The sequence below is a fragment of the Acinonyx jubatus genome, chromosome E4 (assembly GCF_027475565.1).
Source record: "Acinonyx jubatus isolate Ajub_Pintada_27869175 chromosome E4, VMU_Ajub_asm_v1.0, whole genome shotgun sequence".
Classification (NCBI taxonomy): Eukaryota; Metazoa; Chordata; class Mammalia; order Carnivora; family Felidae; genus Acinonyx; species Acinonyx jubatus.
This window is the reverse complement of record NC_069395.1, coordinates 29,468,014-29,495,750: the sequence shown is the minus strand read 5'-3', so window position 1 is coordinate 29,495,750 and position 27,737 is coordinate 29,468,014. Positions and strand designations below refer to the sequence as shown.

The 27,737-nt window shown below is 36.1% G+C and overlaps 1 protein-coding gene across 1 annotated transcript in view; it reads right to left on the bottom strand.

The window, feature by feature from the left end:
* KIF14 (kinesin family member 14) overlaps positions 1-27,737 on the bottom strand; it is a 55,937-nt gene that overhangs the window by 6,591 nt on the left and 21,609 nt on the right. Inside the window, exons 15-27 of the mRNA XM_027074635.2 lie at positions 26,416-26,518; positions 25,246-25,406; positions 23,092-23,239; positions 22,397-22,549; positions 20,603-20,729; positions 18,093-18,186; positions 17,381-17,513; positions 15,889-15,989; positions 10,608-10,702; positions 7,020-7,244; positions 6,357-6,541; positions 3,374-3,532; positions 2,671-2,793 (exon numbers count right to left, since the gene is read on the bottom strand). Coding sequence (XP_026930436.2) covers positions 2,671-2,793; positions 3,374-3,532; positions 6,357-6,541; positions 7,020-7,244; positions 10,608-10,702; positions 15,889-15,989; positions 17,381-17,513; positions 18,093-18,186; positions 20,603-20,729; positions 22,397-22,549; positions 23,092-23,239; positions 25,246-25,406; positions 26,416-26,518 — 1,807 coding nt within the window. The remainder of the gene's footprint in view (positions 1-2,670; positions 2,794-3,373; positions 3,533-6,356; positions 6,542-7,019; positions 7,245-10,607; positions 10,703-15,888; positions 15,990-17,380; positions 17,514-18,092; positions 18,187-20,602; positions 20,730-22,396; positions 22,550-23,091; positions 23,240-25,245; positions 25,407-26,415; positions 26,519-27,737) is intronic.

The following is a 27,737-nucleotide window of genomic DNA, read 5'->3' as shown; positions in this document are numbered from 1 at the left end:
TCTTCAAAGTTGCATTATAGAACTGAAATCAGCCTCATGTCTCCTACAATATGATTAGACCCAGATATCTTGATCTAGTGACAAAATGAGCTCCTTTTGAATGAGTTTTTATTTTAAAAACAAAAGCACAAAGTGAGAGAGGCAAATATCCACAGAGAACAAGACCAAGCGAGCTGAGGAACCTGACTTGCCTGGCACATAATCCTCAGAACAATTTTACGAAGTACCTATGATCATCTTCACATTTTAAATGAACAAGTAGGGCTCAGGCAAGCAACTCAAAGCTACACAGGAAGTGGGAGAGCAACTTAATGTTCAGGGTCTTTCTCCAGTTCTGAGATGGTTCGGACAGTGATTAATCTATAAAGCCCTTTAGTCTGAGGAAAGGAATGGAGATCCCCTCTGGCTCATATGGAAAGTTTTCCCCCAGAAAAATAAGCTAGACATACATTAATGAAAAAAAAAAATTAACTTACTCTATGCCTTCCTGGAAACAACTAGCCAGAGGGGTGGAAGCTAACAGACTTCTGCCGGATTTACTTCCCTAGGTAAATCAATATGTATGTAAATGATATCCCTCCTAAGGGCGATGATCTCAGGAACCAAAACATCCCCAGGGAGCTCCATCCTAGCTGACTGACTCCAGAAAAAGAAAGGGAATGGGCAGAGATGGTTTTAACAAGAAGTTGTTACAATGTGACTGCTGAACAGACACTCTCTGAAACTCACTGTGGTAAGATTTGAACTTACCTTCTGAATCCCCAATTCATTACTAGTAACTCTCAGTGAAGAAAATTAGTGCCTGAACAATGGCTTACAAAACTTATTTAGTTAGCGTTCTGAGCTTCGGAGTCAGGTGGGTAGAATATAAAACCCTGGCTCGAGACTGGACAAGGTTCTCCAGCTCAGTGAAACGCATAGGAAGACAAGTAATTCCTACCTTGCAAGTGGGGAGGTTCACCACTATTACACATAAAGCACCAGTCCTGTAATTGTCACTGGGAGATGATTTAATAAGTGACTTAATCAATTTAATAAATAATGTCACAACCTAGGACATAGGTATTATTACATAGGACACGTGAGGAAACAGAGTCAGTGCACTGACTTGATGAATGATTGCTGGAGAATAACAGAGACAGGTTTTAACCACAGTGCCACCTCTAAGACAGCATTGCTTTTATGCTTTCATGTTAGTTAGCTGGAGGAGGTGGGGAGGAAGCATATTTTAGGAAGTCACTCAAATCTCTGTTGGTTCTGTGTCTTAATATAAAATAACAGAGGTGAACGCCTCTGTCAAAATATTTAGTTTAAAATATTGGATCAATAAATGGTAGTTTCTATTCTTTTTTTTTTAATGTTTATCTTTATTTTTGAGACAGAGACAGAGCATGAGCAGGGGAGAGGCAGAGAGAGAGGGAGACACCAAATCGGAAGCAGGCTCCAGGCTCTGAGCTGTCAGCATGGAGCCCGACGCGGGGCTCCAACTCGTCAACTGCGAGATCATGACCTGAGCCGAAGTCGGACGCTCAACCGACTGAGCCACCCAGGTGCCCGGGTAGTTTCTATTCTTAAGTGGACAAGTAGAGACCTAACCAAAGAGCAAGAAGAAAAAGACAAGCAGAAAGTGAACACTAGGTGTCAGCGCCACACTCCATTCTGCTCTGGAGTGTATCCACAGGCTGAATTTTCATGGATAATAACTGACAAAATTATACAACAGAGGCTGCAGTAACTCAAGAGTAACTTGGGAAAATATCACCATGACATAATGATAGCATCAGCCTTTTCAATAAAATAATTATTCAACACAAATTAAAATACATAAATCTATAAGAATCCAATTTACTGAACTAATTTTTAAAAATTTTTTTGGTGTTTATTCATTTTTTGAGGGACAGAGAGACAGAGTGCAAGTGGGGGAGGGGCAGAGAGAGAGGGAGACACAGAATCGGAAGCAGGCTCCAGGCTCTGAGCCGTCAGCCCAGAGCCCGATGCGGGGCTCGAACTCAGGGACCGTGAGATCGTGACCTGAGCCGAAGTCGGACGCTTAACCGACTGAGCCACCCAGGTGCCCGGGTAGTTTCTATTCTTAAGTGGACAAGTAGAGACCTAACCAAAGAGCAAGAAGAAAAAGACAAGCAGAAAGTGAACACTAGGTGTCAGCGCCACACTCCATTCTGCTCTGGAGTGTATCCACAGGCTGAATTTTCATGGATAATAACTGACAAAATTATACAACAGAGGCTGCAGTAACTCAAGAGTAACTTGGGAAAATATCACCATGACATAATGATAGCATCAGCCTTTTCAATAAAATAATTATTCAACACAAATTAAAATACATAAATCTATAAGAATCCAATTTACTGAACTAATTTTTAAAAATTTTTTTGGTGTTTATTCATTTTTTGAGGGACAGAGAGACAGAGTGCAAGTGGGGGAGGGGCAGAGAGAGAGGGAGACACAGAATCGGAAGCAGGCTCCAGGCTCTGAGCTGTCAGCACAGAGCTCGACGTGGAGCTCGAACTCACAAACCGTGAGATCATGACCTGAGCTGAAGTCAAACACTTAACCAACTGAGCCACCCAGATGCCCCAGAACTAATTTTTTTAAATCACCTTTACAGACCATCTGGTACTATGTAGAATGTTCTTTCATTCCTCTTACCTCATTTTGGGTACACTGCCTTAAGAGTCCATGCTGAAGTTCTTTTGCTTTTTCTAGTCCAGAATCTAATAGAATCCTCACTCCTAAGCCTACACCATCACAAAGAGCATCCATGAAATCCTCCTAGAAAAAGTTTTTAAGCATTAATTGGAAAACTCAGGTTTTACATTTTTAAAAAAATTATCAAACAACTAATTTTATTTTCTGCTTATTGTAGGATTATAATAAGTTCCAAGTTTATTAAATTCAACTAAAGCTGGAATAAGATCTAACAGTCTATAAGAAAGGTAGCAAACCTGTAATTTAGCATTCCACATATAACGTGCTATAAAGAATGTCTGTCATGTTAGGCAGGACAATACATTCCTAGAACACAGTAACATTCTATTACTATGTTTTCAATGGCATGAATACTTAAAGCAAGCAAGTACAAATTTTCTAGAATTATAGAGTTCTTCATATGTTCATTGGCTAAGTAGGTGGCTATCATGAAAGCAAAGATCCAAAAAGTAAAAGGAGGATTTCAGAATTATCCAGTACATTTAGCCAACTTAGATTGAAACCGTTTTAAATTATATTGCTAAACTATTAAAAGTATGAGCTAGTTTCAAATAAAAACAACTTATCATGTTTAGTGATACTATTATCAGGAGTCTACTGTTCCCTCAGATGAAGTCTTTCAAAACTAATATTACCAAATTACCTGAACACTGGTAGCCTTATTGCTACTGTTTTCCAGAAAATGTAGCTCGCTCCCTTTAAGAACTGCTAACTGTCCCACATACTTCACAGCTTGTTGTACAATTTGGATTATTTTGTTTTGAGCTTCTTTTACCATTGATGAGATATCTGAACAGCATCCCTATAAAATAAAAATGGACCAGTACATAAGATACATGAGATTACACAGGGTGGTAAAGACAAGACAAGAAAAGCAATTTGAAGAAAACAAATTCTGCATTCATCGATATGGTGACTATGCTTCATAAAAATCTCAGTCAGAGCCAGAAAACATGCAACCCTATAGCTCCTAACGAGGATAAAATGACTAGGATATAGTCTCTACCCTCAAAGACCTTACACACTAATAGGAGACATAAGACAAGCATGCAGTTAACTAATATAAGAAAGAAGTGATAAGTGAAAGTCCCCCACCCCCCAAGAAGGAACAAAATCATGGCGCTTTTGCCTTTGAACTTTTCCTGTCCCGGGAGCCATCTGACAGATGGTAGGCAAAGATATTTTCTTTTATCAGGGAAGAAGGAAGAAGAAAGGGAAGGAAAAGGGGGAGAAGACCACCCTCCAAACAAAAGGCTTCTCCTGCACCAGAGTGCACATGCCCAACGAGGAGGTGTTCCCCGAGCTTTTCTTTCTGTTACCTGCCAACTACAGTGATTCTCTTCAAAATACTTCTCTTGGCCTGCTTTCTGGGACATGCTTATAATACTGCTAAAAGGTAAGACTTCTCACACCATACTTAGCTAGTAAGTGTAATCACTAAATTCAGTTGTGCCAACATAACGCAAGTGTCTCCTGAGCTCCGTCTAACTTCCCCTCCAGGTTACCTGTTCTCTCCATCTTCAATTCCTATAAAACATTTCCCATAGAGCTGTAGACCGCAACCCCTAAGTTCAGAGTGGTCTTTCCAGAGAATGAAAAGAAGGAAAGAAACTACACACCAGTTGCTCTAATAGGTACCTTCTTATCACATCCATCCATCTGATCCTCATGGCAATCTTGCCAGACAGGCCTTATTTTTATTTTCCCGGTGACAAAATGGGAGACTCAAAAAGTGAAGCAGCTTGCCCAAGGACACAGAACTAATTCAGCATGGGTTCAAACACTGGTTTTCCAAATGCCAATAGTGGTTTTTTTGTTTTGTTTTGTTTTTTTCTGTTCCTGAACTGCCTCTCAAACCTAAGAGCCAACTAAGTATATCTCAAACTCTCTTTTCTACCACAGACCACCCCTCTGCTAGCTTCCTTTTCCAGGCTCAAGCATAAGTCAGATCCTCAGGTTTTGGCTCCCCAGCTTTGCCAGTGTTCCCTTTCATCTTCATGGCCCTATGCTCAGAGCATCTTCTTCACCTAATACTTCACCCACACCTGTTTGCAGTCCACCTGTCTGTCTTAGGGTCATTCTGTTTCCTCACCACTTATATCCCAAGTGATCCTTCATCCAGTGTGAATTTTTCATTACCTCAATAACAAGTATCCAAACAAGCAGCTATCATATGAGTCCTTGTGAAAAAAGACCCACTGTCCCTCTAACTACCCAAAGCTTACTCTGCCCAATGAGGTATGCAGGCCTGTAAATATGATATATTAAAGGGCATAACAGGTGAAGTACAGGCCTAACAGAAAAACAAATAAGAGAAATGTCTAACCAAGTCATGGGGAGACCCAGAAAGACCTCCTAGGGAAGAATAATGGATAATTAAAAATAAACATTCGATTTCAATTTGACTAGATTACTCAACCAAATAAACATTTCCAAATCCTATCAATAAATAAATAGCCCACTCAGGAAGTATTTGATACAACTAACCTTCTACTACAATAGTAGAATGTAGAAAGTCTCTTGGTGGGCGCTATAACATGAGATTTGTTCAAATATTCTAGAACATTTTGTCAACAAGCCAAGTTACCCATTTTAAAAAGTGAAACCTATCCCCTTTGGTATTTTCATAACTACTTCCCTCAGACAGTCAAGGAATTCTTAAGGAAGAGTTCACTGATATGGCAGATGACTAGGTATTAACCAGTATCAAATTCTCTACTTCTTCCATGGTAATAAAATGCTTGATTTTTCACTAGGTACACAGCTGTCCAGAATAAAAAATAACTTCCCAATAATACTTGTGGCTAGATGTGGTCACGTAATGAAGTCCTGGCCAAAGATTTATAAAGAGAAATGTCATATGGAAATTTCTAGAACCTACCCTTAAAAGAAGGCCCATTTGGCCTTTCCCTTCTTTGTCACTTCTTTCATCCTGCTGCACTGAATTCAGACAGAGCTCCACCACTAGGGTGGACCATGAAATAAAGGGCATGCATTAGGCTTGGCAGAGGGTACATTAGAAGGAGCTTAGCTCTCAAGGTGTGGAACAGAGCCACCATGCCTCCTTCCAGATTCTATGTGACAGCCAAGAAGCTTTTATCTTACTTCTTCTTCACAGCCATGCCTAATCTCACTTGATATAAGGTAAACAGGAAAAAAAAATTACTTTTCTTGACCATATACCAGTGGGCTTGTGACTCGACTCATTCAGCACAAGTTGATACCCAATATATAACCAAAGCAAGACTCCGCCTTTCTTCCCAATAGCCATTATTGAGGACTAGCATAGTATAATATGTTACTGGTTATAAAACAGGAAAGACTACATATCCTGTGCCTCCATTTCTTCATTTATAAAATGGTGATTAAGAAAAGTACCTACTTCTAAAGTTGTTAAGAGAATTGAATGAGTTAATATTTGTCAATCACTGAGAATTCTCAGTGCCTGGCACAGAGGCAATAAATAATAAACAATCATAGAAAACCACACTTTCAGAATTGCAAAACAGAAATCACTTCTGAAAATCCTACAGATCTAATTTTAGGGAAGATGCAGACAGTAGAAGGTCAATAAATACTTGCTGAATAAATGACTTCTTCAAATGACAATCAGCAAATCAACTTACCTGCAAAAATAACTGTAAGTAGCCTCCTAGTTTTTTAACCTCTTGTCTCAGTTCATCTTCAAGTCTTGCTGTGCTGGTACAAGGTAGAATATCATCCAGCCAGTGTTTGATTAGAACCACAAGCTGCTCAAAAGCACATGTGACCTGGATAGTAAGTGACTGGGTTGCTCGATCAGAAGAGAACACTTCGAAAGAAGAAGGAAAATTATTGGAAGAAATAATCTCCAAATAAAAGATTATTCTAGTCTAGGGGCACCTGGGTGGCTCAGTCAATTGAGCATCCGACTTCGGACGCTTTGACTTAGGTCATGATCTCACAGCTCGGTGAGTTCGAGCCCCGTGTCGGGCTCTATGCTGACAGCTCGGAGCCAGGAGCCTGCTTCGGATACTGTCTCCCTCTCTCTCTGCCCCTAACCCACTCTCATTCTGTCTCCATCTCTCTCAAAAATAAATAAACATTTAAAAGAAAAATCTATTAAAAAAAAAAAAAGATTATTCTAGTCTAGGATTCAGGTTAGGGTTAAGGTTAGGATTTAAAATGTTTAAGAAACATTTTACCATAGTCAGAAAATGCATGCCAAATGTGGCAGTCATTCAAAAGCAAATGTAATGTGCAGAAAATAGTCATTCATGTAAGTTAATAAAAGCAGTAAGGTTGCTTACAGTTATCTTGACTTTCTTCATCTTGTTCTTCATGAGCTTTGGAAATGGCAAATAGCCCATGATAAATTTTAAGAAAATTATTAATCAGGCTGTCTGCCATGCTTTTTTCTTCATCATAACTCTGTCCAAGAAAATCTAACGATGACCCAATCAATTCTTTGCAAATTCCAGGAAGAAAAGATTCTGCTGAACTTGGGGAAATGGTGCTCGATTTCTCCAGTAAGCCTGTATCGGCAGAAAATAGCCATGTTAAGCCTACTTTTCAGGCACAACACTTTCCAACAAATACATTAATGCAAGCATATTATGGACTCATTTGTCAGTAATTTCAAAGCAGGCTGTTCTTATTTCAATACACCCTTACTTCTATATGCCAAAGTGAAAACACAAGTCCATAAAGGAAGTCAATTAATCTTTCAATGGCATCAATCCATAGGTTAGTAGTTCAACAATATAAATAATAGACAATTCAAATAAACTAAATAACCACTGGTTCAATCTCCTTCTTTATTTACTTTTTGGGAACACCTAAGAAACAGTGAATTGGTGGAAACAATGGCAGTTATATGAAATAAAATAATATAAAAATAATAAATATAAATATCATAATGTAAAGTTAATTTAATTCATAAGCTGGAAACATAGGCAATAATAAAGCAAACTATATTAAGAGGAATGTCTCAATAGCTCTACTTTTAATAGTTCCATCTCTAAGTATACTATAATCAAAATAGGCTAAAGCCAATTATCTACAGTTAATATATCACATCTCTGGGAGACAGACTTTCACCATAATTTTCTAAGCACTATCCAAACCAGAAGTAAATGGAAAAGCTTGAAAGAGCTCATTTGGAGCCTCTGGAAATAACTTTATACTAGAATGCTAACTCATGAGTATAATGATTCTCATTTAATAAGTAAGATTAATTTTTTGATACAGTTCATAGGCAATACAAACAGCAAACTAAAAGGAAGGTAAAATGAGGGCAAAGGATGGGGACTATTAAGAGTCTAGAACAGGGCACGTAGCTGGCTCGGTCAGTAGAGCGTAAGAATCCTGATCTCTGGATCAGCCCCATGTTGGGGGTAGAGTTTACTTAAAAAACAAAACAAAACAAAATAAAAGTATTTAAAAAAAAAAAGAGTCTAGACCAAAGATGAATTTGATTTGGGAAGAGAAAAAGCTCTACACTGCAGGGTAATAATATCATGATAATAATGATTATAATCTAGTCATCATAAATAGTTACCAATATATTCTCTGTTTAAGAAGGTAATGATGTTAATGCATTCTAAAATCCAGCATCAGGGCACCTGGGTGGCTCAGTTGGTTAAGTGTCCGACACTTGATTTGGGCTCAGGTCATGATCTCATGGTTGATAGAAAGCTACACGCACTGACAACACAGAGCCTGCATGGGATTCTCTCTCCCTCTTCCTCTGTCCCTCCCCCACACATCCCACCTCATGCTTGCATGCTCTCTCTTGAAATAAATAAATAAACAAATAAATATTAAAACAAAACAAAACAGAACAGTAGCAGGGAGCCTGGGTGGCACAGTCAGTTAAGCATCCAACTTTGGCTCAGGTCATGATCCCACAGTCTGCAAGTTTGAGCCCCGTTTGGGGTTCTGTGCTGACAGCTCAGAGCCTAGAGCCTGCTTCAGATTCTGTGTCTCTGTCTGCCCCTCCCACTCACAATCTGCCTCTCCAGCTCTCTCAAAAATAAATAAACATTTAAAAACAATTTTTTTAACTGGCTAAAAAGAGTCTCTTATGGTTTGTTTCCTGTCTTTAAAATAAATAAATAGGGGCGCCTGGGTGGCTCAGTCAGTTGAGCGTCCGACTTCAGCTCAGGTCATGATCTCACAGTTCGTGAGTCGGAGCCCCGCGTCAGGCTCTGTGCTGACAGCTCGGAGCCTGGAGCCTGCTTCTGGTTCTGTGTCTCCCTCTTTCTCTGCCCCTCCCCTGCTCATGCTGTCTCTTTCTCTGTCTCAAAAATAAATAAAACATTAAAAAATTAAAAAAAAAATAAAAGTAAAATAAAATATATAAATAATTTTTAAAAATAAAATAAATAATAAATAGATAAAATCCAGCATCAACATTTTACAAAGCCTTGCAAAACTCTAGTTTAAAAATATGGCCCCGGGTGCCTGGGAGGCTCAGTCGGTTAAGCGCCCTACTCTTGATTTGGGCTCAGGTCATGGATTCACAGTTTGTGAGTTCAAGCCCCACATTGAGCTCTGCTGACAATGCAGAGCCTGCTTGAGATTCTCTCTGCTCCTACTCCACTTGCCGGCGTGCACGCTCCCTCTCTCAAAATAAATAAATAAACTTAAAATTTTTTTTCATTAAAAAAATATAAATATATGGCCCTTAAGGTGAGAAGTTAAGACATTTGCTCAACTTCCGAGAGCTGAAAAGTGCACACTCCAGAACCCACAGCCCAGGCGAGTCCATACTAAATGCAGATGGGGGTTTCTGTTTCCCTCTTTGAAAACTGCGAACAAGCAAAGACCTTTTGTATTTTACTTAATTTTTAAATATGGCTCTTAAAAAGGCAGCTTTAATTCATCTAGAAAAACTACTTTTGTAAAACCTCTTACTCTCAAATAATACTGAATAAATAACGATACCACAGATACATAACCTTTCATTGTGCTGGTAAACAAAAAGTCTACAGCTTATTTTGTTTCCCTTAGATTAAATAAGTATTAAGATAATTATCTTCCTAAAAAGTAATTTTAGGTTTAAAAAGAAAGAAACCAAATTTCTCTATTTTAAAGTCAAGATGAAATATAATTTCTTTTACGACTACTTGTATCCCATTAGTGCCCTTATCACACAGATTACTAACTTATACAGCAACTTTAAAACTTTTTGTTTCCTAAGGTATAGTTGATCCTCTGTAAAGTGTGCACATCTTAAGTATACAGCTTATTGCTTTCACATATGTGCGCGCCCCCTCTTAGATCAATGTGTGCAAGGTTTCCACAAGCACATTCCAGCAGGTTCCCTCTGGAGCCATTATTCTCTTCCAAACTGCTCTGGCTTCTGTCACCATACATCAGTTGTGCCTGTTCCTGAGCTTCACAGAAATATAATCATACAGTATGTACTTTTTGTTTCCTGGTTTCTTTCACTCAATGGAACGTTTTTGGGATTCATCCAGGTTGTTGAGTGAAGTAGGCGTTTTTCTCTTTTATTGCTGTATAGCCCCTACTACCTGGTAGTAATTTCAACTCTTACAGGTAGTTACACATGCAAATTTACAGGGTGTCCCCCTTCTATAGGAAAATTAATACTGTCATCCATATTCACATAAAATAATTATTTGCTGGAAAAATTCCTGTAATTTTTTCTTTTAAACTTTCCTTCCACATTTGAATTAGGCACTCTATTAAAAGGCTCTGAGCACAGAATTTTAGACATGGAAAGGGCCACCCAGCCCACCCTCTTCACTTTACAAAAAAAGTGAAAGTTTGTAGGAGATGAAATGATTTGCAATAAGAACATGACACAACGTAGTGACTGAGCCAGGACTTGATGCTTTCTCAGGATACAAGAAAATTTGATGAAAAAATACCTGATGAATGGGAAGAATGCAAATTCTGAATTGGGTAGGCTTGTATATCATGTAAACAACCAGAAATTCTCCTGTTCTTCATCAAACTTTTGCTCCTAAAAAAGATAAACCATAAAATTAGTAGTTATATACTACATGGAGTAATAATATTAATAATATTCTTTTTTTTAAAAAAAAGGAACAGATTTTTTTTTAAAGTTTATTTATTTTGAGAGAGAGAGAGAGGGAGAGGCAGAGAGAGGGGGAGAAAGAGAATCCCAAGCAGGTTCTGTGCTGTCAATGCAGAGCCTGATGTGGGGCTCAATCCCACAAACCGCAAGATCATGACCTGAGCCAAGATCAAGAGTCAGACACTCAACCGACTGAGCCACCTGGGCACCCCAAGAATATTCTTAGTTCTCTAAAGAAATTGGGTATGCATGTGTGTCTTTTCTATGGAAACCTTTTCATCAAGAAATAGTTCATTTGGTTTACTGAGCACGAAATTTACTATTTAGAGGTATTATTCTAAGCATACAGTTAGTTATTAATTAAACAATATTTCCTTGATATTTGAAGAGTATTACTATTTACAGGCTCTAGATACTGTGGTTAAACAAGCAAACATGGTTTCTGGGCTCCTTTTCTGTAACAAAAGAGAAATTAGGCAAATAATTACAATAAAGTGATGTTTCATGAGAGCAGAGCATGCCGTGGTAGATTCTGGAGAACTCAACCTGGCCCAAGGAGTCAGGAGGGCCTCTGGGAACAGTGACACTGAAGGATGCACAGGAGTTAGCCAAATGAGGAGGCAGGCTTGAGAAAGAAGGAAGAGTATTCAGACACGGGCGCCAGGATGCGGGAAGACCCGGCGATGAGAGAAAAGTACCACGCGTGCAAAGAGCCAAGCGAGGTTCGGAAGGACCGCAGTCTAAGATGTGAAAGAGTAGCAAGGGATGAGGCGGGGAGGTGTGTGGGGGCCAGCGTGAGGCTGACCTCGGAGGCCAATTAAGGAAGCTTGGATTTTATCCTGAGAACATCCTGGGAAGGATTCTAAACACTTGAATAAACATTCAAGTAAGTATTTGCTACACAGTGTGAAAAGCGTAATACCTGTGAAGTGTAGCAATAGCACAAATGGAGAGAATGACTCCATCCTTAATCGCTCTTTTGGCTGCCTCTTTTCCCACAGCCCATAAAACCACTCAGATTTCTCCCTTGAGTGTGACTGGCTGTCTAGCTGTTATTCATTCTTCCTAACTGCTACTGGAAAAGGCAGCCTACTTCCAGATTGCCATTCATCCATCAATTTTCTAAACTCCAACTCCAGCCCTCATTACATCCCTGAAGACATGAGCAGTGACCTGGATCTAAATCTAGGGGATCCTTTGAAGTCTCCTTCCTGACAGAACTCTCTATTACCATCGGCCCCTCAAAGAAAAATGCTGTTTGTTGAAAAGACCGTTAAACAAAAACGCGTTCTATCTGTAGTCCTCTAAATGTTTCAAATTTAATTTTTCCCCATGAATTCCTACAAGAAAAACACAGAAATATAACATAACAGGGCGAGGAAAAATCAACTCTCAGTATGACTGGTAGTAGGGAGAGGAAATGTCAATTCTCAAAAGTAACAGTTTTTTGTACTTAGGGACGAAAGGAAAGGGTATATTATTACAGTAAGTCTAAACTAGGAAAACTTACTCTTTTAACACTATCGTGGTTAAACAATGTTTAAACACAAATAAAATGCTTGTTACGTTCTTTTCACAGAATTTTCACTTAACCTCAGGGGAAATTTTACTTTTAACTGTCCACAATACATATCAAAATTTATAGGCAGCCAAACCAGTCTATTTTATTGCAGAACAGCTGTGCGTATTGTGGCCAGGTGGCAGTTCCATAATTAAGAATCTGTCAGTGTTTCCATTACCTGGAGGCATTCTCAGAGTTTGCAATTCTGTCATAAACATTCTTACAAGGCTGAAACTTCATATACAAGGTCTCTGACCAAGAGCAACTCATTTTTTTAAAAAAAATATGATACTTTTAAATTATACAAGTTATCAAGAAAACCTCTTTACCAAATGAAAACACCTGGATTTCAAAATCTTAAAAAAATATTAAAAGAAGCTTTGGCTTTTCAGCAACAATTTAAACTTCTGCTGGTTCCCTAATTCTTTTTTTATTTTTTTAATGTTTATTTATTTATTTTTAATAATTTATTTTTTAATTTACATCCAAGTGAGCATACAGTGCAACAATGATTTCAGGAGTAGATTCCTGGTTCCCTAATTTTTTCTGAAGTTAGCAGAAAATAAGATGTAAATCACCAACTTTCAATAAGCTAAAATTTTGATGTTCATGATTTATTTATTTTTAATTAATTTAAAATTCCAGTCTAGTTAACATCCAGCATTCTATCAGTTTCAGGTGCACAATACAGTGATTCCACACTTCTGTACGTTACTCAGTGCTCATCATGCTAAGTGTTCATCCCCTTCATCTATTTCACCTGTCCTGTCACCCACCGATGTCCATTAATTATTAATGCTCATATTGGGATCCACAATTCTAAGTCTGTATCTGTTTATAATAAAAGATAATAAGAAACCAGTAATTATAAAATCTAAAAGGATTTATAATTCACCCCCTCAGGCATTTGTACTTCTGGTTTGAATTTTGGGGAGGCTTATGTTACTCCAGGTTAGCATAAGTACCCCAAGCCCATCCACTCAATTTCCCCCACAGGCCATCTTTAGCTTATTTTGGAGAGCCCAACTCTGTTTTGAAGTCCTCCAGATAAATCACCTAAAGATATCACTATCTGTTTATTGGTATTAGATCGGAAATCAGATCTCAGATCATCTCTGAATTCCAAGATTTAATTTTACTTAATACATATTAAGAACCCAATAATAATAAGAGCTGCCATTTATTCAACAGCCATCCACTGCAGTGGGAGTTTTACATACTTTATCTCTTTTTTATTTTTTTATTTTTATTTTTTAACATTTATTTCTTATTGAGAGACAGAGAGAGACAGAGCATGAGCATGGGAGGGGCAGAGAGAGAAGGAGACACAGAACACGAAGCAGGCTCCAGTCTCTGAGCTGTCAGCACAGAGCCCGACATGGGGCTCGAATGCACAAACTGCCGAGACCATGACCTGAGCTGAAGTCGGACGCTTAACCGACTGAGCCACCCAGGCACCCCTACATACTTTATCTCTTAATCCTTATAACTACTTCACAACATCATCATCATCAGCCCCATGGTGGTCATAGAAGTAGCAGGAGAAGCAATTTTTCTTATATATGACCTCACTTAAACTCAGTGATAAGCTCTGTAGAATAGATACGTATTACTGTCTCCATTTGGTAGACGAGAACACTGAAGCCTAAAGATGTAATGTCACTTGCCCATGGCCACACTCTGCATAAATCACTATACCTGAAACTAGCATAATACTGTAAACTATACTGGAATTAAAATTAAAAACTTAATACAAGAAATTAGAACCCAGGACTGTGACACGAGCCTGTGACTTTCTTATTATACTACATTGTAGGGGATACAGACGTGTTCCCTATGCTCAAGGAATTCAGAATCTGTTTAAAGGACAAGGTCTGTATTTCTTTCAGCTTGAAATACACAGCTGTTGTGTATATAACATATAAGGTAACACGTATCGACTATTAGATCTTGGCTATTTCTTACTGCAGCTTAGGAGCTGGCATACAGCAAACAGGACAAAAGTACAGGGGGAAGAATCCCTATAAAGCAATTACATCTCTCTGAAATTTTATGAGTTTAAAATGAGTCCAAAACAAGAAAGGCCTGAAAAGGTCTGGAAACCCAAACGGATTCTGAGCTGCAGCTGACAGTGATGAAGTGGGAAAAAAAAATTATTTAACCAGAAAGATTCTGTCCTTTCATATGCAAAGGAGGGGCTATCCGGCAATGGCAGTCAAGGAAGTCAGGATCTCTGGAGTCACTCAAACCTGGATTTGAGTGCCCATTCTTCCCTTATTAGCTCTATGAGTTTGGACAAGTTACTTACCCTCTTTAAATCTTTGGCCTTTTCATCTGTAAAAGGCAGGTAAGGACAGCACTAACCTCATAGATTTGTTGTAAGAACGACATGAGATAATACTTAGCAAGCATTCAATAAATGTTCTTGATAATGATGATGCTTCTGTTGGATGGATGAATGCCATTGACCCTTATATCCTGAAAATTCCCAAATCCCTCCTTCAAAGTTCTTGACATGAATATACACTTGGATGCTCCCTGGAATCTCAAACTCATCAGGGTCAAAAATAAACTGATCTGAACCTCCATTTCAGGGAATACCATCTTCCCCTCACCAGTCGCCCTAATTAGACCAGGATTCATTCTGGAGCCTTTTATCACCCTCAACCCCACAGCCAGCCAAGTTCTTGCTGATTCTTCCTCCTGAATACGTATAAAACCAGGCTTTCCTCTCCAGTCCTTCTGCCTGGTTTAATTTTGGGTCTTTATCAACTGTTCCTCTAGTTTCCTCAGTGCCTGGTCTTTGAGGACAGAGAGTATTTTTTATTCATCTTTATATCCTCAAGACATAGCAGACAGTAGTCTTGTTTAAAAACAAACTAAGAAGTATTTATTTAAAAAGAAGTCTTTGTTTAAAAACCAAACTAAGCAGCTAAATTGGTTCCAAGACCAAGGCCTTTCTATTATACCATTTTGCCCTCTGTAATCTAAGTATCTGAGGTTTAAACAGAGCTAGTTTTTTCTCAAAAAGCATCTATTCACCGTGGAAGTCTTTTATATTTTTAGTTAATAAGCAGCCTTTGTCATATACAGAAGTTCTCTATCACCATGATTTATTCTTCTGTGGTGTTCATACTAACTTGACAGCATTTAAAGTTCTATAACTTATAATAACATATCATAGAATATGCCAAGTTCTTGAAAAAGGGTAATTTAAAAGTAATAAACACTATTCATTTTTATAGGAAATTAGATTTAGTTTCTTATGTCTTAAGTCATAAATATGACTTAAAAAAAGTTATGTTATTTATGTCTTATGTCACTCTTAAGACTTACTGGTGAAATGCCAACCATTTTTGTTCCTATTCTAACTGACTGATAAACAACTTAATGCCCAAGTGCTGTAATTTGATCAGTAACATACTATTTCTCTTCTGTTAGCTTCCTGCACAGACATATTCATTATGACAATAGATAGTTCTTTTAAAATAAGGAAATGATATATATGTATATATGTGTACCCAGAACAAAAAAATAAAAATGTCTTTACCTCCTTCTAGAAAGGGAAGAAACTGGTGCATTTGTAATGTCAGGTTCCCATTCATCTTCAGGATCACAAAAGATATCTTCACTTTTGTTATTACTATTACTCTAAAAAAAAAAAAAAAAAAAAAAAAAAATATATATATATATATATATATATATATATATATATGGTTTCTACTAAGTTGGGCTAAAAATGTTTAGCTACTAAGAGAAAAAAAGTTTAAGTTTGTTACATTTCAAATTTTAAAAATTAGCAAAAGCATAGGTTACCCGATAGAAGTCTAGAAATATCACATTCCTGATAAAACAAAAAATCAAGCACATGATGCTAGAAATTGTATTAAAAGAGCTCTACTAATAAAAGAAACAGAAACCATTAAATGATTGAAAAAAATAAACTTGGGATTTAGAAGACATAGTAAGAACAGGAAAGATAAATCCTCAGAAGGAAAATAATATGACAACATTAAAATTCAATCACTCCCTGGTTAAATATATTAATCCTGATAGTAATCTGAATTTTAAGTATTTAAACTAATATTGATTAAAGTTCTAAAAAAATACTATACATATAGAGCTTGATTCAGAAATAGTATAATTATATAGAAAAAAATAATCAAAGAATATTGCAACAGCTGAAAGTAGGAAGATAATGAAGGTAACTCACAAACCATACTTTAATGCATCTGTCAAAGCAAGAATGATCAAATGACTTCAATACAGTTTTTTTGTTGCTCTAATTACACAAGCAATCCACATTCATTGCAGAAAATTTGGAAATTATTAATTATATTAATTTTGTATATTCTATTAATCTGTTCACACACAGTTATAATTGTGTGTTTTCAAACTTTTACATTTAAACTTAAGGGAAGAAGAAATTTCATAGACATAAAACACTTTGTATCATTTGTAATGATCTTCAATGCCTATAATATGCATTTTACATAATTAAATTTATATTTCCCCATTGCTGTGCTTTTTGGTGTTTCTAATTGTTTGCTATTTTAATAGAACTAAAAATATATCTGCACATATTAGTTTTTAAATATTTTTAATTTTTATTTTTTTGAGAGAAAGAGAGAGAGAGAGGGAGAAAGAGAGAGTGAGAGAGAGAGAGAGAGAGAGAGAGAATGAGCTGGGGAGGTGCACAGAAAGAGAGGGAGAGAGAATTCTAAGCAGGCTCCACACTGTCAGTGCAGAGTCAGATGCGGGGACCAAACTCATGAGCCGTGAGATCATGACCTGAGCTGAAGTCAGACGCTTAATAGACTGAGCCACCCAGGCGCCCCTACATTCATAACTATATTAAAACAAATCAATAGAAGCCCATCTATAGGCAAAAGTAAAATAAACATACATAATTGGTAATACCGGTTGGTTTGGGTAATGTAAATTGCCTTTTCCTTTATTTACCAATTTTCTTTACTAAGAACATGTCACTTACATATTTTTTATTTCAAAAAGTTTATAGAGATTTTAATAATATTCCAAACCTCATAAAGTTCTTTCATTGCTGCCAGCTTAGATTCAAATTTTTCCAGACTCCAGAAAGTTGAGATCCCTAGTTGTAAGTTACGAACCCGCACAGAAGTGTCCGAACTACTTCCTTTATCTGATACATCATGTCTGAAAGAAAAACCAAAGAAAACTGCTTACCCTAAAACATACATACACATTTATACTAAGGGTTTTCTGAATTAGAATAACTTCCATGAAAATGCAGTCCACTGATTAAATATCTCTCTCCACTGTTAACATTTTTATTAAAGTAAAACTCATGTCTAGTATATATAAGAATAACTTCTATAAAAATTTTAAAAATCAAATTCTAATCACGTATATTTCTTTCCAAACTTGTAATAAGTTTGTAACTCAAAAGAAAATTAGTAAATTCCTAAAACATCTAAAATTATTATGTTTATAAAATAAGTATATTTTATTGTATACTTAAATATACTTAAAAATGCTTAAAATAAATATTTATTTTATAAACATACTTAGTACAGTATGGTAATTGTCGAAAGTCTTTTACTCCAGAGTGAGTCCGGAAAGGGGTATCTGCGAGTGTTGTTGGGGATTCTGATACTGTTCTAGGCAGGCACTACAGATACTGTACCTTTATGGAAACTAAATTTAGAAAGCAATCATATGAGGGTCAGTTAGTTTAAAACAAAGAATTACTGTATAATTAAGATAATTGCTCACCTGCCAAAAACATAATATTTTTTAAATTTGTTGCTGATGGCATTCGCTTCCTGAATCATCATTGAGAGTTTCATAGAGCTCCAATTTGGCTGAACTAGTAGAAAGCACAAAGAGAAGATTCAAAATACACATGAGCCCTAACTTCTATCATTAGGCAGACCAACTCCTGAAAAAAATATATTGATTTCAAATAAATGGCTTTAACTATTTATTGCAGAAAGTAAGGGCAATATGTGAGTAACTTTCCCTCTAGCCTGAAATAAAATACTCTTCATAGAAAATGAGGTCTTTCACCTGTGGAGATACAGAAAAAAGGTGCTGAAGGTGACACAGAAAGTTGATACAGAAAAGATTTTGTAAGAGAGGAAATGCCAAAGACAATGCTTTTTCTTCTATCTTTAAAGATTTGTTTTTCTCATTTATTTCTTTCCTAACTTCTAATTTGTTTAAAATTTTAGGTAAAGTATACTACAGCCTTACTTATATAGAACTACAATCTTTTTTTTATTTTGCCTGAAAATTAAAACAAACAAACATGTTTCAGGACATCAAAACAAAAAAGGGAAATAACTTAGGCCACAATTCCACTTTCCTAAGTTAAATTTCAGATTTTATCATAAATATTTTCTGTTTTACTCAAACTTATAACCAATATTCCATTAGAACACTTTTTTTTGAAAGGGTAAAACTCATTATTCACATGGTAAAAAAAATCAAGTATTCATTGCAAGGCACTGTTTTTAGGTCCTAAGAGGAATAAAAAGATTTATTAGTAAGTGTATTTTTTTAACCTCTTGCAACAGATATAACAACAGTTATATTATATAATAGTTTTAAATGTGTTTAAAAATAGAAGTTATAGAAAGTATGCAATACAACTACCAAATATTCTGCTAAAAAACTGAATCTGAGTCTGACAGGCCTGCAGAAATAACAACTACTTTATGGGGAATCTAGGGGCAGAGGAACCTGTTAGGCAACACCATGGAGATACAACAGCAAAATCCAGAATGTGGGAAACTACAGGATAAATAACCTGATTTTTTCAACAAACAAATTACAAGGGGAAAGAGAAAAAAAAGAAGAGCAAATTTACAGATTAAAAGAGACTTAAAAAGGGACACTTGGCTGGCTCAGTCAGTAGAACATGTGACTCTTAATTTCAGGGCGGTGAGTTCAAGCCCCATGTTGGCGTAGAGCCTACTTAAAAAATAAATAAATAAAATAAAAATAAATAAATAAAAGAGACTTAAAAGGCATATCCACCAAACACAACATGTGGATCACACTTGTATCCTGATTCAAACAAACAAAATATAAAAAAAAATTATGATATAATCCAGGAAATTTGAATGTAGACTAGAAATCTGATGAGTGTAAGAAATTATTATTAATTTTTTAGGTTTGATAATAATATCATGGTTATGGTTAAAGAGTGACAGAGAAAAAGAGAAAAGAGAGTCCTCATCTAATTCAGAGATACACAGTGAAGTGTTTATAGATCAAATGGTAGAATGTCTTAGACTTGCTTCAAAGCAGTCCAAGGAGGCCGCGGGACTGAGTATAACCAAAACAAGACTGAACATGTTGGTAATTGCTAAAGTTGGATGATAGGGATATAAGATCTGTTGTAGTAATTGCTCTACTTTTATAGTTTGTTGAAAATTTTCCATAATGAAAAACATTTACATTAAAAACATGCGTGTTCTATACAGCAGTGTAGAGGTATACATGAAAAATAACATCTGAGTGAAAAAGAAGATGAACTACCCAATGATTAGGTTCCATTTAAATATAAGAACTAAAAATTAGAAAAATATTATGTTTTTAATGTTTATTTATTTTTGAGAGAGAAAGAGAACACGAGTGAGGCAGGGCAGAGAGAGAGGGAGACACAGAATGTGAAGCAGGTTACAGGCTCTGGGCTGTCAACACAGAGCCTGATGTGGGGCTGGAACTCATGAACCATGAGATCATGACTTGAGCTGAAGTCAGACACTTAACCAACTAAGCCACCCAGGTGCCCCAGAAAAAGAGATTGTATTTAAAAACACGTTACATGGGGCACCTGGGTGGCTCAGTCAGTTAAGCGTCTGACTCTTGATTTCGGCTCACGTCATGAATTCATGTTTTAGTGGGATCTAGCCCCACGTCAGGCTCTGTGCTGATAGTACAGAGCCTGCTTGGGACTCTCTCCCTCTCTTTCTGCCCCTTTTCTGCTTTCACTCTCTCTCTCAAAATAAATAAATAAGCATTTAAAAAAAATAAAAACATCTTACACATTAAAATAACACTTGAAATTTTGTTTACTATTTGCCTTTGTAACTAAATATTCTAAAATATGAATATTCTAAAACAGTCATGCCTACAAACTTATTTATTTAGATCCAAAAGGTCAGCAACATCTAGAATAAACCATTTGTAATATACAAAGGCAAGTAACTTTTTAGTAATTATATGAAATAACATATAAAACTTGAAAATGCCTGCTAAAATCATCATATACTCACTTAAAAAAGTTTTATCCCTATTACTCTGATTTTGCTGTAGGATTTGTACTTCTTTAGCAATTTTTTGCTTCTCAGTTTCTAAAGCTTCCAGAATTCTTGCATGGCGGATGCTGTGGTCTTCTAAAGCCTAATTGGTATTCATTCACATAGACCCACACATGAGAATATACAAAAAGAGAAATTATAATTGATAATGGTAACACAGTATAATTAAACCTCATTTTCATACAAGTTTTGTATATTTTATTAAGCAAAAAATGTTTTTAAAAAGTGATTTATAAAATATCTTTATGAAATTTGCCCCATAACAAAATCATTAGGAATTTCTGATGACATAAATTAATCTTGTTCTTCCCATTGATAGGAAGTAAAGAAAAACCTTCAGGAAAAAAAAAAGAGAAAAAAACTGCTCAAAAGAGTTCATTTGTTGACTAAATAGACTTACATTTAAAAGACACCAAGAAAACCTCATTTGATACAAATAGCCCATTAATAATTACTGTTTTCAAGATTTAAACAGCTTTTTTTTTCTTTTAAAACTCTCAAGTAATTCACTAGGTACTTTGTGTCCTAGGGTAATGTACCATCACTATATTATTGTATCAGAACTTTGGGGTTACTAGAGGTATTTTCTTCTACCCATACTCTTGCCACAAAACTTGGAAAAAAGAAAAATAAAATTGCCACTTGAGGATAAAACTTTGAGGTTAAGATACAAGGAATCAAAGCAGAGATAAAAACAGCACTTCTCAAACTTTAGTATTTGTCAGAATTCCATGCAAGACTTGTTAGAATGGATTCTGGGCCCCGCTTCCAGAGTTTCTGATTTAGTAGTTTCTGGAGTGGGGACTCAGACTGCATTTCGAACAGTAATGCTGATGTAGCTGGTCTAGAGACCATACTTTAAGCACCACTAATGTAAGAAGAAAGAATAGCCAAAGGTTGATTAAAAGGTAATTGAAGATATTAAAATACTGACATTCTGGTTTTATGCTTCAGTCTTGTGAACTTGATTAATGTGAGTCAGCACCTGGAAGATGCCTCTGTCCTCACTGAGATGACAAAAGTTTCAGTGATTGAGTTCATACAACTGGGATAACAAACACCCTACTGTGAGTTCTCTTAAGAGTCACTCAGGCAAGGAGCCTGCTGGCCACTCTTTTCACAGATGGAGAAAGCTTCATTCTGACATTAGAATGTGACCCAGTATTAGAGCTGTGCCTTTCTTCCTTCCACATATTGTGCCCTAGCACTATTTCATTCACTTACATTATTTGGCATGACTGATCACAGGATAGTTGTGGAAGCATAACAAGGAAAAAAAAAAAACGGTAATAGAACCAGCTAGAAATAAGAGCTCTGTCCCTTTTGAAATATTTGTGTGATGATGTAAGAGCAGAGCTGTGAGCATTACCAGTATGTAAGCTTTCAGGCAAGAAAAGCCCTTCATTCATATATATATATATATATATATATATATATATATATATATGCACATACATATACATATATATATAAAATGTATATATTTATATATAAAATGTATATATACAATGTATAAAATGTACATATGTACAAAATGTATAAAATTTTATACATATGTATATATATATATATATATATATATATATATATATATATGTATAAAGTGATCTTAATCAAAACAAAAAGAAGAGCCCTTCTCATCTGGAGACCCAGATTCAGCCATCTCCTCTCAGGTCCCTTAAGTTCTTAAAAAAAAAAAAATCCAACTGTTGCTCAGAATACAGCCAAGTACCTACAAAATGAAATTACCTGTTTTGCAGCCAAAGTCTCCATTTCTAATCGCTTTTTGTTGACATATATTTCTTGTTCAAGACGCTGTTTTGCCTTTTCTAATTCCTCGATTTTGTCATTAGCCTTTTGGTTATTTATTTCCTGCATTTTCTTCCTTTGAGACTCTTCTTTCTTTAAAGAACAATAATAAAAAATAACTAGGGCAAAAATACACAGCATTTTTCCAAAAATAATATAAAAGTGTACGAGAGTCCATTTCTTTAATCAGTGTGTAAGAAATCCACTCACCAATAGAAAGGTGCCCTGTAGTTCCTCTACCTAATTCAGCCTGACTAATCTAACTTAGAATAAGTATCACAAGTCAAACCTTGTAGAGCATTCTCCTCTAAAATGGGTTGTGGGAATGCAAGATGTCCCTTTTGAAATATTTGTGTGATGATGTGAGAGCAGAGCTGTGAGCACCACCAAGATGTAAGCTTTCAGGCAAGAAGGGCCTTCTCGTAAAAAAGAACAGAAGCTTTTCGATTTTTCTTCGTCTTCCAGCAGCCATTTGTCTACTGCTAACTTGCTTTCTAAAGTAAAATTAAAGAAAGCCAGGACCCACTGTGGTTTTATCTCTAATCTTTGATATCTAGGGATACAATCAATTTTACAGCCAATACGTTACTTGGGGTGCACCCGCAGAGAAAGAGAAAACCAGTTCCGCCTTTTACCAGTTCTGCTTCCAATGCTTTTATTTTGTTTTCATATGCAGCTTTTTGAGAGGAAAGCTCTTGCCGAGCCATTTCTTTTGCAATTTGGATTCCTTGTATCATTTCTTCCTTCACTCTCAGTTGTGCCTCTTTTATTTCTGCTTCAAGTCTACAAAGTAGCAAGATATTCACAGAATATATTAAGAATCCTCTATATACCATAGTTCTTAATCAATTTAAAATGTTTCCACTAAACAAAAATTTTAAACTCAAAATTTTCCGATACTCAACCAACAGTATTCTTAAACTTTTACTGCTCTTAGAATTGTTTACACCACACAATATAAAAGGATAAAAATTTGCTTATTTCTAATTTGGTTACTAGAGCAGATACCTGATATTTAAGTAAATATATTTTTCTAATCTTAAAGAAAATAAGTCATATAAAAATATGATGTCATAGTGAACACTGCAGTAAATCTTATAGCTAACATTACAATAAACATAAAATTTTATGTTTAATAATGGTTACTAGAAAATTTTTATTTCAAATATCAGTAACTTTTAATTCACATTTAAGTCATAGATTAGGAAAAAATTGAAATAACTAAAAATAATATGAGAGCTGATAAAATAGATAGTATAATGTTTTCAACCATCTATAATAATTTGACATTTTGATAAGTCAAAACATTAAATTAGCATTGTCATCTCTCAATATGTAAGGGAAAAAGCATCAAGAAATACAGAAAACTAAAAGCTTCTTTCTTCCCAATAAAATCAACGCTTTAGCAAGTACTGTATAGAAATGTCCATTCCCAATTTTACTGGAAAAAAGAATAGCAAAAGAAAGGAGGCTAGCAGTGACCAGGGCCCAGGGCAGGAGGGGGGCCAGAGGGAGAATGGAGAGTCAGTTTAATGGGTACAGAGTTTCATTTGGGGGTGATGAATAGCTTGATGGCTGTATACATTGCAAACATACTTAATACCATTGAAATGTACATTTTAAAATGGTTAAAGTAGTAAATTTTATGTTACATATATTGTACCATAATGTTTTTTAAAAAGAGCAAAAGCAAGTTGAGACTTTTAAAAGATAAACGAAGTAGGGGGATGCTTGGGTGGCTCAGTTGGTTGGGCGACTGACTTTGGCTCAGGTCATGATCTCACAGTTCATGAGTTTGAGCCCTGCATCGGGCTCTGTGCTGACAGCTCAGAGCCAGGAGCCTACTTCAGATTCTGTGTCTTCCCCTCTCTCTGCCTCCCCTCTGCTCATGCTCTGTGTCTCTCAATAATAAATAAATGCAAAAAAATTTAAAAAAAAAAGATAAAGTAGGATTAGCCCAGTCCATAACAGTCATTCTGATTCCTCCTCTTTTCATCTTCTTTGTTCATCAAGCCTGGTTAATTCTTCCTCCTTGATACTCTCTCTCAGATCCCACCACACTGTACTTCTCTGACTTCGACAATCTCTGAACTGCATTTGCAGTCTACACTCACTCTGACTCTAATCCATTCTCCAGACTTGGCTCATGGTGAGCTCTAAAAACGTGATTTCTGATCATGTCTGTCTCTTGTCTGCTTAAAATTCTTTAATGACTCCATATTCTTTAAGATAAAGTCCAAACTCCATAGTATTTTATTTATGTATACTTCACCAATTAGTTTACTAGGATACTGCTTAAATTAGAAATCCTACAATATTGCAGGAACTAAAAATGGGGCAAAGAAAAAAAAGGTTACACTCTCCCTGTTCTGCTGGCTAACTTCTAACAGTCTCTTGGGACTCCATTCCATTGGATGTCTTCTTATCACCTAGAAAACTTTGCTGATTCCTGGTTGGGGCTAGGAGTACCCCTCACTCCATAAACTGCACACAGTGCAGGACTCTGTCATGGAACTCTATCACAACTATCTCTCAGACCATGAGATGATAAATTTCTCCAGAGGAGTAGTTAACTTTCAGCTATGTTTTGTTTTTCCTAGTATGGTGACAGATACATAACATCTGCTCAATAAATGCTGTTAAATGAATGAATGTGCCAAGAGAAAGATCATGTCACCAGAAACTAACACCCAAAGAATTAACTACTGGAGACACACAATAGGATTAACTCTCTCTTGTAAGAATATGCTCTCATATTCTTACTATTTCCTATTAACAATAATACTTACTGTGATCTCTGTGCCACGAGCAACTCATTTTTTGCAAATTCAAAGTCTTTTGGACCCTCACTTATAAGAGTATCTCTACCAGATGGCCTTTTTCCTTTCTGGACTTCTACTGGATGATTAAATCTAAAATAATGATCTCCACCAAGAATCACCCGATCACCCTAAAGCACACAAAAAATTTACTACTTGAGGTGAGTTTGAACCACAAGCTTACATGGGACAAATCATTAATCTCAACAATTCAATATAATCTAATATGGTAATAATAAAAATAAAAATCATAGCAACTAACATTAAATATTTTCTATATGCCAATCACTGTGTTAAACAACTTACATATACATTATCTCATTTATGTCTCACAACAACCCAATGAGACACTACTATTATTTCAACTTTAAGAATGAGGAAGCTAAAGAGCACAGAACTTAATTAACAATAAGCACTCGCCGAGCTTACAATTTGCAAACACTGTGTTAAGAACTATACATTATTTCATTTAAGCCTCCCCTACCCCGAAAAGTAGGATATATATGAAGTGACCAAAGGCCTTGCTTTGTCTGCAACACACTGGTTTATGCCTGTTCTCCCACTGTAATTATTGAAAATGTTCTCGGGGTTGAGGTCAGGTCATAATCTCATGGTCTGTGGGTTCAAGCCCTGCATCGGGATCTGTGCTAACAGCTCAGGGCCTGAAGCCTGCTTCAGATTCTGTGTCTACTTCTCTCTCTGCCCCTCCCCGGCCTATGCTTTCTCTCTCTCAAAAATAAATAAATAAACATTAAAAAAAAAGAAAAGAAAAGAAAATGCTCTCAAAAGTGTCCCGCTTTGGGTGATATATAATCACCCTAGTTAAATAATTTTTTTCAAAGATCACCTAGCAAATGACCAGGGCTTCAACCTTGTCTGGCCTAATTCCAAAGCCCAGCTCTTTACTGGACATATAATGATGTTATCAGTGGTCAGCTCTTCAGGTACTGGTTTACAGTGATACAACCTGTGTCTTTACACAAAGGCAATTAGTAAATTAATAGAAAAGATAATTTTAGAACTAAAAAATCCTTAATCTAGTTCACTACCTTATCTTAGGAGAAAACTGGGATTCACATGAATTAAACAACTTGCCCAAAGTGAAACAATTTGTTATATTTTTAGCACCAGCTAACTTACATGATGTAATACTGTGGATTCCAAAATATGTTTTCCATTTATATATGTCTTTGCCTCTCCAACTGGGATGATACTCACTATCCCATCAGAATTGTTTATAATACTGTTAAGATAAGAAGCACATTGTTATAATTACAAGACAGATGAAAAAGTAAGAAACGGGCAATATGAAATCATCCTGCTTGAGCTATTCCTTTGGTGTTAAGGTTCACATCAATTTCTGACCAAAAAAACTTAAAATTCTTTTATTTTCCTCCAACTATATTTTGAACTTTTGGTGAAAAAAAGCCTGGCTTATTTAGCAATTCTGTCCACCAGTGGTAGGAAGGATGTTCACTGTATATATTTTGATAACGACTACTTTAAAAAAATACCAATCCTCTCCCCCAAAATAAAATGAAATAAATTCAAGGAAAAAACATTAGAAGATTGACAATAGTGACCTATGAATGAAACAGTTTTAAGTGTTTTATTTTTTAATTTCTGGTTTTATGTAGGAGTTTTAAAGATGCATAGGAAAACAAACATTCTCTTCTCATGAAAAGTAGGGTAATACAGAAGGAAAAGCATGGAAGCACTTAGATGCTTAGATTAGACTCCTTAAATCTAATTAACTGGACCCTGACACTATGGAAAATCAGCTATAAATGCTACATGTTCCTTTGAGTCTTTTTATTTAGAGAATAGGAAAGACACTCCAAAGTCATCTTTGGATTAACTTGACAGAGAGGAAAAAACAGCAGCAAAAGCTGAGTCCTAACCCAAAACCTCTAGCTGTTGATTCGGCTCCAAGATCTATAATTAAAGAATAACAGTTCAAATGGAGCATCTAGAGAAAAGAATCTGGAAGGAATAGCTCACCCCTAAGCAATACATCCTTCCTACCAGTCTAGGGTCTTAGGTAAAGATTTAAACAATATCTACTTGTTCTGATTCCTTCTCTCTCCTAGGTCTATCTACTCTAACATCAAAATTCCTTGGCCTGGCATTCTGAACTCTCCACAATCTGGCTTCAACCACCAACATTCTTTATCCATCACTGTTTCCCCATAAGAATCCTATCTTATGCTCAACCATCCATATCAGAACCCTGAATTTGCCTTGACATCAGCTTCTCTCTTTTGAGTCATTTCTTCAACACAGGAAGAATGTCATCGCTTCCACCCTTCAAGGATCAACTTAAATGCTAGAAGCTTGGGGTGCCTGGGTGGCTCAGTTGGTTAAGTGTCTGACTTGGTTTTGGCTCAGGTCATGATCTCACAGTTCATGAGTTCAAGCCCCACATCAGGCTCTGTACTAATGGTACAGAGCCTGCTTGGCAT